Source organism: Rattus rattus, chromosome 3, assembly GCF_011064425.1.
Source record: "Rattus rattus isolate New Zealand chromosome 3, Rrattus_CSIRO_v1, whole genome shotgun sequence".
Lineage (NCBI taxonomy): Eukaryota > Metazoa > Chordata > Mammalia > Rodentia > Muridae > Rattus > Rattus rattus.
Window position 1 is genome coordinate 42,125,932 of NC_046156.1, and position 12,082 is coordinate 42,138,013.

A 12,082-nucleotide genomic window follows, 5' to 3' on the forward strand; every position below is an offset into this window, starting at 1 on the left:
CTTGTTAAGTTGAAATCAAAATGGAATAGATCTTGGAACCACTGAGAAGGATCCCAAAAGACGCCTAAGTTCTCTGAGCTTCTCACCACAGTTTATGAAGAAAGTCACAGAAAACAGGTTTGTAAGCTTGTGCTTCAACCCAACAGCTACACACCTGCAGGGACAGTGGGAAAACTGAGGACATACACGCTGGGGTCAAGAACTGTCTGCCAAGGCTACGCTTAACCTCACCCCTGAGGTCAGTAACAATCATCTGCGATCAGACATCCCGACTTCAAGGTCTTAGGACATCTACATTCAGAGCCAGAATGCTGGCAAACACTCACCAATAAAAGGAAAACATAGCTAAAGTTATTTTCATTAGTTTTATGAAGAAATATTAAAATACCAATGCAGATATCATAATGATGTAATTACCAGTAACAAAAGAGTCTAAAGTAAGAGTCCCTTCTCCACCAGCACCAGAGAATCTAAGAGCTTGTGTAGGCAGTCAGGAGCTCAGACAGTTTTCTAAATTATGCTATTACAACATCGGGGGGTGTATGTACTAAGGAACAGATTTGTTTCCATTGAGTCTTCTTTAATATAAAGACAAACATATTTACTAACAGAAATTCCAGTGGCCATTTTTTTATGAAATCAGCCACCCACACATGACCCCAAGAGAGCCAGCTGAGTTAACATTATCACAGAACAACCAGCCATGATTAGAAATACATTGAATGGCCAACAGAAAACCAATAGTGTTCTATACATGGCTGACGTCATGCTGCAGAAAAGAATTTAACACTTGGAAGGCGGCAAACCCATCCCCCCTGGAGTACGCGCTGTTGATCCTTGCTTACCGTCAGATACATGGCGGCATAGACACTGAGGGCAGCTTCTTTGGATGGGAATGTTTTCCTTGCTCGCATGATGAGGTCTGGGTTGCCAGTGCACGCCTCCTCCCCACTGATGAACTGTGTGTATTGCTGACATCCAAGTGCTGTGTAGTTGGGCTTACACAGAGCCAGGAAGTGTGGAGCCAGGTTTCCTGTAACCACTTGCCCGGCATTTACAAAAATATCTGTGGCAAACAGTCCAAAGGCGTAAATCCCTGAGGAAGAAAGACCACAAACAGTATTAGCTTCCCTTTTCTTAAAAAAAAAATAACTTTATTCTATAATAAGCCAGCATGAAAATATTTTAGAGGCTGTACCGCATTCCATACATGCATAATCTCAGTTCTTTACATTTTACCTCTCCTCAGTTTCTTCCTTGGCTTCCTGGCATGGTTAAGGGTGTTAAATTATTTAGCATACTGAGCTGTCTACCACTGGCTACATTTTCATGCATGGCAGGTTGGTAAGACATAAAATAAAGGGAGAAAATATATTCTGAGACTATGTTTGGGTGATGCAGGTTTTTAAAGGAAGAGACAGATCCCCCGGAGAGAATGCAGTGGGACATGTTTCACTAATGTTAGCCATCGCTTTTCCTTTCCCTACTTTTGACATTTATTTTAAATCACACCAACATAAAACCAAACAGTTGTGTCTCTTTGATTATGCATCCTAAGCCCATTCAGATGGGTAAACACCTCTGCTGGCGGCAGCCAGCAGGAAAGCCTAATGTCATCAGCTTCCATTTAAATATCATGGAGAAATCTTAAACAGAATGTTCTTGGATTAAGCTTCCACGCTGCCTTCAGAAACACATTTGTCAAAGGCAGAGAGCAGCTACCAAGTGTCCCACTTCATCTTGTATGGATTTGCTTTCTAGTTAGCTGCTTTGGAGCGAGTCACGAAACGAGCAGGTGATCAATGCTCTAATTCTCAGCTGCCTCAACAGCGCTCCTATTTCCTTACTGTGGCTACCTGAAGTACAAATTTACATACGCAGACTTTTTCTCCTTTTGTAATAAACTTAGATTTGCTTGAATACCAAAAGCATTTTTTAACTTGAAGGTCACTGGCCATTTACCCCATGAAAGCTGCAAAGGCCAAATACATTTCCAGTATTAGATGTGTGGAGGTCCTCTTCATTTTTAAAACATTACGGAAGATTTATGAGCAAAAATTATTTTTCTACCTTGGTAAAAATAATTCTTGTCAATAATATCAATGTTATGCATAAAATGCATTTAAAGGTGTGCTTTGGATGCAAAGAGATCTACTGGCTTCTAATCTGAGGTAGTAAAATTCTCTAAGATTTTTATTTTATCTTCATTTTTTCAAAATTAATTCATTTATTTTATATTACAGGTATGTGTGCGTGTCCCAGGTGTATATTTGTGCAACACATCTGTGCAGGTCCCCACAGAGGTCAGAAGAAAGCATGTTAGATGCCCTGGAGCTGGGGGTACTGGTGGTAAAGAGCCACTCGAATGTGGATTTTAGGAATAAAACCCAAGGCCGCTGTAAAAGCAGAATGTATCTAACTGCTGAGTCATTTCTCCATCTTCTAGAACCTTTAAGCCTGTGGCAACATAATTTTTCCCAACAAGTTTTTCTATTAAAAAGTCATATTAACTTTATTATAAAAATTAGATGGTTCCTTTTTGGTAATATATTTCAGAACCGTTTATTTTTCTAAGCCTTCCATGACTGGCTGTTGTACTGGGAAATCATCAAGAAAGTTGAAAAAAATCAAATAATGCCACAGTTTTAAATATTCTTTTAATTTTCAAAAAATTATGTAAGATTTCTTTGTGCACAAAAACCTACACATAACAAAACTCTGAGTATCCAAATGTCAAGGTGATAGAAGCATTGATTTTTCTTTTTATGTTTGGAAAGAAAACAACAAGAATCCCTTTTTCTTCTTCGTAGCAGTGGCCAAGAATCATACCAAAAACAGTTCACAGAAGCTGAAAAATCAGGAGAGGCAGAGAATCGGGAGCAAACTGATGCTAGTGAGGTGCTAATGCACAAAAGTGCACATATTCTTGTCCTTCGGGAATATTAAAGAAAATCACTGGCATCTGAAACATCTATACACCTTGAAATGTAGGCTAAGGTGTACCCACTTTCTTAACTAAACTGTTCTTTTTATCTAGTGTAATAGGTCTCCTTGTTTAAAATAGAAATACTTGAGCAGAGTATAGAAACGTCTCTTGATACTTGAAAAGTTTCCAAATATGTCTTAGAACTAAAATGTCAGTGTGTCAGATCCAAAGTCATTATTGCTGTTGATGGCACAGGTCATTTTCAAAGTGGGATCCTGCAGGTACAGCCAATCTTTTGACCCAAAGAACAAAGTCCCGATGCAAAGTTCAATCTTTTTCTGCAATGTTGCTTCAATTACAACTTTCATTGTATTATGGCGGATGGGAGCCCTTTGATCACCAAGAAGGAGCAAAAGTTAAAGGAAATTTACATAATCAATAAGGAACATGACAAGCGATAGGCGCACTTCCCATTGGAGTACATGTTCTTTACAAACGGGCATGTAAGCATGAGACTGTTTTACCTCAACAACCCTACCAAAGGTAGTTAATCGTGCTTAGAAACATGATGATTTCAATCACTTTTAGTTTTGCAAATTGTATTGCTTGCTACTTCTTGTTGTTAAATGGTTCACATGCAAAGGGAGTCAATATTACATTACTATGCGAAGGAAAATCATTTTAAGGTGTGTCCGTGTGTGTGCACGCATGTTTGTGTGTGCGTGCGTGTGTGAGTTTGTGTGTCTTCTTCAAAAGATACTTGGATACTTTGGAGCCACCTCACTTGACAACAATGAAAAGTTCAGCCTCCACATGAAAACCATCAGTCTTCAGAGAGACCTACGATCCCAAAGCTTCTAAAGCCAGGGTCTGGTGTGACAGCTACAGAGTAGTGTCACTCTGCGGTCTCCCAAGGTTTCATCTTTAGCCACGTAACCTAAGACACTGAAACGTTGCAGGCTCCTGAATGAGTTTCTCAATGTTTATAAAATATATCTAATTTATGATAACCTTTGAAGTCCCATAACTTCAGTTTATCTAGATTTTGTTGAATTACAAAGACGCTTAGTAATTTGCCATTCTGTTAGGTGCTAGCCTTTTATAGCATGAAAGAAAGTATAGGTGTCTCTTGTTCTCTAACAAAACTCTGATTGTACTTTAGATTTTATGAAAACCAGCTCAGGACAAGTTCAAGGAGGATGGCATATTAGGTATCATATTCATTCTTTTGTCAAGTTGTCATCTTGAATGACCTACTCAGGTTACTATTCCTCCCCCCATGTATTCATTCTGAAACTTCATTAATGTATAAGTCTTTAATTTTTAATTCCATACACGTTAGTTTCTTTAAAAGTAATATTCATGGGTTTTATTCTTTTTTCTTAATGCAGAAATTACATCTGGGGTCATCTTAAAAGTTGTCTAACATATGATTATTGATTTTGAGAAGAATAAAAATAAGTCAACGGGTACATACCAAGAAATCGAACAGTCCGGCGTACCAGTGGGTTTATATAGCAACAATCTCCGGTTAAGATAGTTTTTTCCTGGTTTTCAAAATCCCTTGTGGCTAATTGTAGGCAAAACACTGCGGTTTCTCCAACTATTATCTTGCAAAGAAATAAAAGAGTAAAGAATGTTAGAGTTTTACTAGTATGAAAGATAATTTTATTTAAAAGGTGGTAACTATCTCAATGTCAAAACAATGCACAATTGCTAAGAGGACTAGTCAACTTTAATTTTTTTCAGCATACATAAATTATATTTCTCTCAAATATAGGAAGTATTAAAATGATGAATTTTTAAATAAAAATAAAATATAATACTTGATATATACAAAAGCTTTTAAGAGAACTCTTGAACACTCCCCCATTGTTGGTGGGATTGCAGACTGGTACAACCATTCTGGAAATCAGTCTGGAGGTTCCTCAGAAAATTGGACATTGAACTACCTGAGGACCCAGCTATACGTCTCTTGGGCATATACCCAAAAGATGCCCCAACATATAAAAAAGACACGTGCTCCACTATGTTCATAGCAGCCTTATTTATAATAGCCAGAAGCTGGAAAGAACCCAGATGCCCTTCAACAGAGGAATGGATACAGAAAATGTGGTACATCTACACAATGGAATATTACTCAGCTATCAAAAACAATGACTTTATGAAATTTGTAGGCAAATGGTTGGAACTGGAAAATATCATCCTGAGTGAGGTAACCCAATCACAGAAAAACACACATGGTATGCACTCATTGATAAGTGGCTATTAGCCCAAATGCTTGAATTACCCTAGATGCACAGAACACATGAAACTCACTTCTTTAAAAGGGGAACAAGAATACCCTTGGCAGGGAATAGGGAGGCAAAGATTAAAACAGAGGCAGAAGGAACACCCATTCAGAGCCTGCCCCACATGTGGCCCATACATATACAGCCACCCAATTAGACAAGATGGATGAAGCAAAGAAGTGCAGGCTGACAGGAACCGGATGTAGATCTCTCCTGAGAGACACAGCCAGAATATAGCAAATACATAGGCGAATGCCAGCAGCAAACCACTGAACTGAGAACGGAACCCCCGTTGAAGGAATCAGAGAAAGAACTGGAAGACCTTGAAGGGGCTTGAGACCCCATATGAACAACAATGCCAACCAACCAGAGCTTCCAGGGACTAAGCCACTACCCAAAGACTATACATGGACTGACCCTGGACTCTAACCTCATAGGTAGCAATGAATAGCCTAGTAAGAGCACCAGTGGAAGGGGAAGCCCTTGGTCCTGCTAAGACTGAACCCCCAGTGAACTAGATTGTTGGGGGTAGGGCAGCAATGGGAGGAGGATGGGGAGGGGGACAGCTATATAGAAGGGGAGGGAGCGGGGTTAGGGGGATGTTGGCCCGGAAACCGGGAAAGGGAATAACATTTGAAATGTAAATAAGAAATATTCAAGTTAATAAAGAAAAAACGAAAAAAAAGGAGAACTCTTGACTAATTTTTGTACATAATTTTCACTTTTTAAACTGGCTGTACCTTGCTTAGAGCTGTACCCTTCTCTAAATTTCAAAACATCTATGACCAATCCATTTTATATATATGGAGGCAAAGTGTACGGTGAATCTTATTGATTTGTACAGTTAGTATTTATTCAGACTTATCATGATAAAATATTAAATAAATTAAATTTTCTGTAAATACTTATATATATTTAAAAATTTCAATAAAATACTTTTTATGAGAAAAAAATCAATTCTTGGATGTTTAACCTTGTGATGATTGTATTCTGAGGCATTATCAAGAAGTTTTAATAATTAGTCTATTATTTACACTTTGTATTATTTTAATCTTCATAAGACAGGTGACACAAACTATTACCATATGCCTTGTAACTAAAGAAATAGAGTGATTGCTCAAGGATGAGTGATGAGGACAAGTCTTCAGCCTGGCTTCACCTTCTGGCTCACAAGGAGCTGCCTATGTTCTACTGATCTATGTGCACTTGCAGTGGTTTTTGTACATGTCCTCAGCTGGGTATTAGAATGAAAATTATTTCATTTTAAAGATAAGTGCATGAAAATATAGGGAAGTTAAATAGTTCATTTCAGGCTAATAAGAAGTTAAGCAGAAGCAGCATTTGGGAGAGCAGGCCCTGTACCTCACCTTGGAGGCACAGCAGAACTGGCTCTGAATATGGGGGTGGTGGGTGGTTTAGCCCTGAGGCTATGAGTGTGGGAAAGCCAACCGTGACTTGTGTTTAACATTTAGGGGAGTCATCAAGGGAGAGACACCTTCCCCTTCCTTTTGCCCTCACCACCCAGTAGACAGGAGAGCTGGCCCCAATAGTGTCATGAAAGCAGGGGAGCTGTCCCTACCTTTCACATGTTATAGCCTTTGGAAGAACAAGTCCTGTATCTCACCTGGGCAGCAGGGTAGAGTTGACCCTGGTTGTGGTGGGTGTTGGTGAGCTTGTCCTGTGGGACTGACCTGCTCAGATATCTCTCAGGTCCAGATCCAGGGTTTTGAATTGGTCCAACACAACTTCTACCCAATTGACGAACATCTGGAGTGTATGAAGTGGCTAGTCCTACAGATCCAAAACTACAGGATCTCCATGACTCAGGGTAACAACATGATATCTGAGAGGAGTCCCCATGAGGTTCCAGGATTAATAGAGTAGCAAAAACAAGAGGATTCATACCAGACCAAAGAGTCATTACAATAAATATTTACAAGCAAAGTATGGACAAAAGGGAATACTGTGAGACACATTATGATGTGAAACACTATAACTTCCACAAAGAGATCTTTTGCAAGGGTAAAGGTTAGGTACAAGAAAATGGAGAGATGAGGGAAATTGTGAAACTCAAAAAAAAAAACAATAAAAAGATTTTTAAAAAGAAGCAAAAGTTTCTGATTTAGCATCAGACCTAAGATTCCATTTAGTACCACAGATGTAAGCTATGGAATTAATGAAGAAGAGTCTTCAGGAAAATAGCTCAGCTGGAAAAGCCTATATAATGCAAGCTACCCAACTTGGATTCTCAGAGCACATGTAAAAAGGAAAGGGAGAGATTACTCCTTAAAGTTATCATCTGATCTCTACATGCACACCATGACATGGGTGCCCACCTGGTATTAAGAAATTGAAGTAGCCTGGCAGTGGTGCTGTGTGCCTTTAATCCCAGAGGCACATGGAGGCAGAGACAGATGGGTCTCTGTCAGTTTGGGACCAATCTGGTCTATAGATCGAGTTCTAGGACAGCCAGGGCTACACGCAGAGAAATACTGTCTTGTAAAACCAAAACCAAAAAACTCAACAAATAATAATAATAAATAAAATTAAGTAAAAAAGAAACCAGAACCAATCATTTGTCTGCTAATTTGACACTGTTTGCTTTTACTCTCTCTTTTTAAGATTAGTTAAGATGCTCTAAGGAGTTTCTGACCTTACCTATATGCTATAGTTTGCTTATGTGCCTCAAAATTCATATATTAGAAACATATTTCCCCAAGCCATGTATCTGTGTCCTCCACTGGTAATCAATTAAAAAAAAAACAAAATAAAACAAAACCAAAAAACACAAATAAAATGAAACAAACAAAACAACAACGACAACAACAACCCCAAGGTTTCCAAATAAGCATGACTTTCCCTAGTCCGTGGGGACACTTGGCTGTAAGAAAAAGACTGCACACAGCTCTGACTTGTCGAGCCACTTGGTAGTAGAGAAAGGATCTCAAACAGTGATGTTGTGTAAGACGACACCCTGATGATAGATAATTGTTGAGTTCTGTGTATCTGCTCTTTCCTATTTAAACCTCAACTTCTGGGCTAGAGGGATGACTCATTGGATAAGAACATTTACTACTCTTCCAGAGAACCTGACTTTGGTTCCTAGTACCCAAACTGGGTGACTAACAACTGCCTACAACGCCAACTCAGGCAATTCAACTCCATCGATTGGCCCTCACTTTTGGCAGTCAATCCCTCTCCCTCCCCCTCTCCCTCTCCCTCCCCCTCTCCCTCCCCCTCTCCCTCAACCCTAAAATCTCCAAGAACACCTCTGTCTCGGGTATTCTACTATAGCAATGGAAAACTAAAACACCAAAAAATGTTTTGAAGGCTCTACAAAAAGTAATGTCTATGATAATAAGATATTTAAAATAGTAAATGAAAGGCAGAAAAGTGGAACCACGGAAAGTTAGATATTTGATCTACCTTCACATCAGTATGAAAAACATCTTGGGCATCTTTTTTTTATGTTTGTTTTGTTGTTTTGTTTTATCACAAAATAAATGCAGAAAATGTTTGAGATTTCCGAGAAAGTAAATAACCTGGACTGAAACTCTAGAGCTATGACAGGGCACATACGGTGAACACTGAGTAGGATAGGAAATAAAATCATCCCCTTTGCAATTTGAATACAATTCCAAAACTCCAGACCCTTTCTCTGTGTCTCTCATCCTCCTTTTAATACAACTTTCTGCACTTCCTCTCACTAGGACTTTTGACATTTTTTCCGGGGGGGGGTATCTTTTCTTCTTCTGGTTTCCTTTCATTGTATCCTTTTTCTTATCCAAGGAAGTAAAAGTTCAAGGTTAACCCAGACCAGAGATGAGTTGTGCTTAAGTCTAGTCTTCTTGTCTGGTAAGGCTGAATTAAAACTTCCAGCTTCCTTCTGTATTTTAACTTTGGCTTTGGTGAAGTACAACAGCTGTGTGATAAAATAGTTCATCTGGCCAAAGGATACACAGAACTATTTTTCACGGGTACATCTCCTGTCAGAAGGGCCTTAGGAGCAGTTAAACATACAAGCTGTGTGTTTGGTGCTCTCCCTCTCTGAATCAGTCTCTTATAGCCTGTCTTTTTGGATGCTTCTTAAGGACTGAAGGAGCTGAAGGGGTTTGCGATCCCATAGGAAGAACAATAATATCAACCAACCAGACACCCCAGAGCTTCCAGGGACTAAACCACTAATGAAATAATACAAATTCGGGGACCCATGGCTCTAGCGGCATATGTAACAGAGGATGGCATTGTCTGGAATCAATAAGGGAAGCCCTTGGTCCTGTGAAGGGTTGATGCCCCAGTGTAGTGGAATGCCAGGGTGTTGAGGTGGGAGTGGGTGAATGGTAGGAGGAGAAGCCCTATAGAAGCAGGGGGAGGAGGGTGGTAGAGGGGGGGGACCAGGAAAGGGGATAACATTTGAAGAGTAAGTACATAAACTACCCAATTAAAAAAGAGAGAGAAAAGACTATTGTGATGCTTTCTGGGAATAATATTCATTTGTACTGTTTTGCCACAAAATATCCCATATTCTAACAATGTACCATCCAATTCCCCTTGTGATGTCCCAGTTCCCACATACAGTGCAGAATCCCTTCTCTCTGCTATAGCAGTTGCCACTTAACCTGTACTTCCAGGCTGACCTTGTCTCACTTGACCTTGTACCCCTCTTTAGACTTTGAACACATAGACTCTTTACAATACTGTGGGTAGTCACTAAGGCGTATTGAATACATGACTGAATCTCATAAGTACATCATAACTTCAATAAATAAGAATGTTCTGGCCTATGTTTTACCTTTCACTTCTATGTACCAACTTCTTCCTTATTGCTGTGGGTAAGGTCTATTTAATAATCTGCTTCCTATAACCAGATTTCGGTAAATCTTAGTTACTAACTAGCTTCTAAACTAAAAGCTGCTTTCTTTGTGCAACTGGTTCTAGGGCTACTTTCTCAAGTTGCTGCCTAAAACTGTCCTCCTGCTTCTTGCCCTTCAGCCTATTTCATGTTCCTGAGTTCCCTACGTGTGCATTGCAGAAATTACTCAATGTCATTTGTCTGCTGTGATAAGAAATTCAAAGTCAAAGCAGATTAAGCATCCAGAAATAGTTCTCAGTATGGAGGGAAATCTCAAAACCTAATTTGGGAATGGATAAAGATTAGGTAAAGGCACCCACATCACTCATTGTCATTATTCTTCTTTCCATGGAGTCACATCATCTTATATCCTGGTTACTCTATGAATACCTACCTTGTTATCAACTTCCTGAAAGCCAGACCTGCATTCTTACAGGTTGCTGTTACAATTTATAGGAACCTTATCTTGAATTTCAGAGATAAGTTCAAAGAAACAGCCTAAGTAGCCAATTAAGGGGCCAGAGAGATGACTGAACGGTTAAGGACACACATTGCTCTTTCAGAAGATTCAAGTCCAGTTCCCATCATTCATGTTAGGAAGCTTACAAAAAAAACTCCCTCTGGAGGATCTGACATCCTTTTCTGACCTCTGCAGCCACTGCCCTCACATTCTCAAACATATGCACCCAGAAATGTAACCAAATATGGCTGTATTTAGGCTGTAGTTAGGTAAACAATTTTCTGTGTTAAAATTATAGTGATGCGTTGATGATTAAAGAAGGGATCAGGATACAATTTGATGGTCTCAAGCAAAATAATCAAGAGTGGTACAGGACTTCCTATGCTGAACTTTTTTTTTTGCATGATTTAGAAAATGTGTGCCAGTAGGATATTCTGAGAATGGTGTCATGGGTCAGTTCTGATGACATGTGGATAAATGACCCAGCTGTTCTGGGCTCACCTCTGTGTAAATACTGATTCCACTCTTTCTGTATCCCTCCTAGCCAACTGCAGAGGAATTCTAATCCAGGAACATGACTGCTTTGGCAAGGGATCATATCCACAGATATGATCTGGTTGTAATGTAGATATGCCATACACCTTTAATTCTTCTGGTTCAATACATATATTTAATCCCCCTGGTTGGAATACAGCCTTTAGTATACATCTTTAATCCCAAACAATGGTGTTTAATCGAGTAGCAGACAAAGTGACAAATCAGAGAAAGATTTGACAAAATGAGTCAATGATAGAATAGTCCTAGTTCTCAGGAGACAGACAGGAAAGGGAAGCTACTTAAAAAGCAATAAGGGAGAAAGAATTCAATGTAATTCAATTCACTACAGTTTACTTTTGAGCAGTTGTTTGAGCACAAAAGAAAGTATCAGGAGTGGGGAGGAAGTCTTTCTCATGGGAGCTTTCAGTATGACTTCATCACAGGTTATGGCAGACAAGAGTGGTAAATGTTAACTCTTACCAGGGTCAGTAGTACCATTAAGAACAATAATAAAAGTATTCATGTCAACAGCACTGGTTTCAGTCAGATGATGTTATTAATAATAACTTACCGTCTTAGCCACAACAGATAAGACTGTTCAACCTACAGCTTGGTTTAAGGCGAGACATTCCGGTTGAGACTTTTCTCCAATTTTGCTCTCTTCTCTGACTGATTTAAGGCCAGGATACATTGATTTTAATACTTCCACTTCGTTTTTACCTTGAGCTTGAATTCAAAGCTCTGGTTAGGAAATTGCAGTCCCAAAGTCTATGTTTCCCAGTATTTTAGTTGGGTTCATCTGCTTTTCCTCTCAGGAGCCTTCTTCATTGAAATTCCTTTACCTTAAGGGTTTAACAACCTCTGTTCCCTTAAGGAATCCTAAGCACGCATGTCTCCTCTGAACTCTGGATGCAGGGCTTCCATTAACGTGGAGTAACTTAAGAAGCTGAGGTCTGCTCTTGCTTCCACAGTGGATCCATGGGTCCCACTTTGAGCCTCCTGATCTTTCCTGTGAT

General features: G+C 39.4%; 1 protein-coding gene across 1 annotated transcript in view; it reads right to left on the reverse strand.

Annotated features, from left to right (window-relative positions):
• Nucleotides 1-12,082, reverse strand: part of Plppr5 (phospholipid phosphatase related 5) — a 106,889-nt gene that overhangs the window by 57,202 nt on the left and 37,605 nt on the right. Inside the window, exons 2-3 of the mRNA XM_032897415.1 lie at nt 4,404-4,536; nt 846-1,096 (exon numbers count right to left, since the gene is read on the reverse strand). Of these exons, the coding sequence (XP_032753306.1) occupies nt 846-1,096; nt 4,404-4,536 (384 nt within the window). The remainder of the gene's footprint in view (nt 1-845; nt 1,097-4,403; nt 4,537-12,082) is intronic.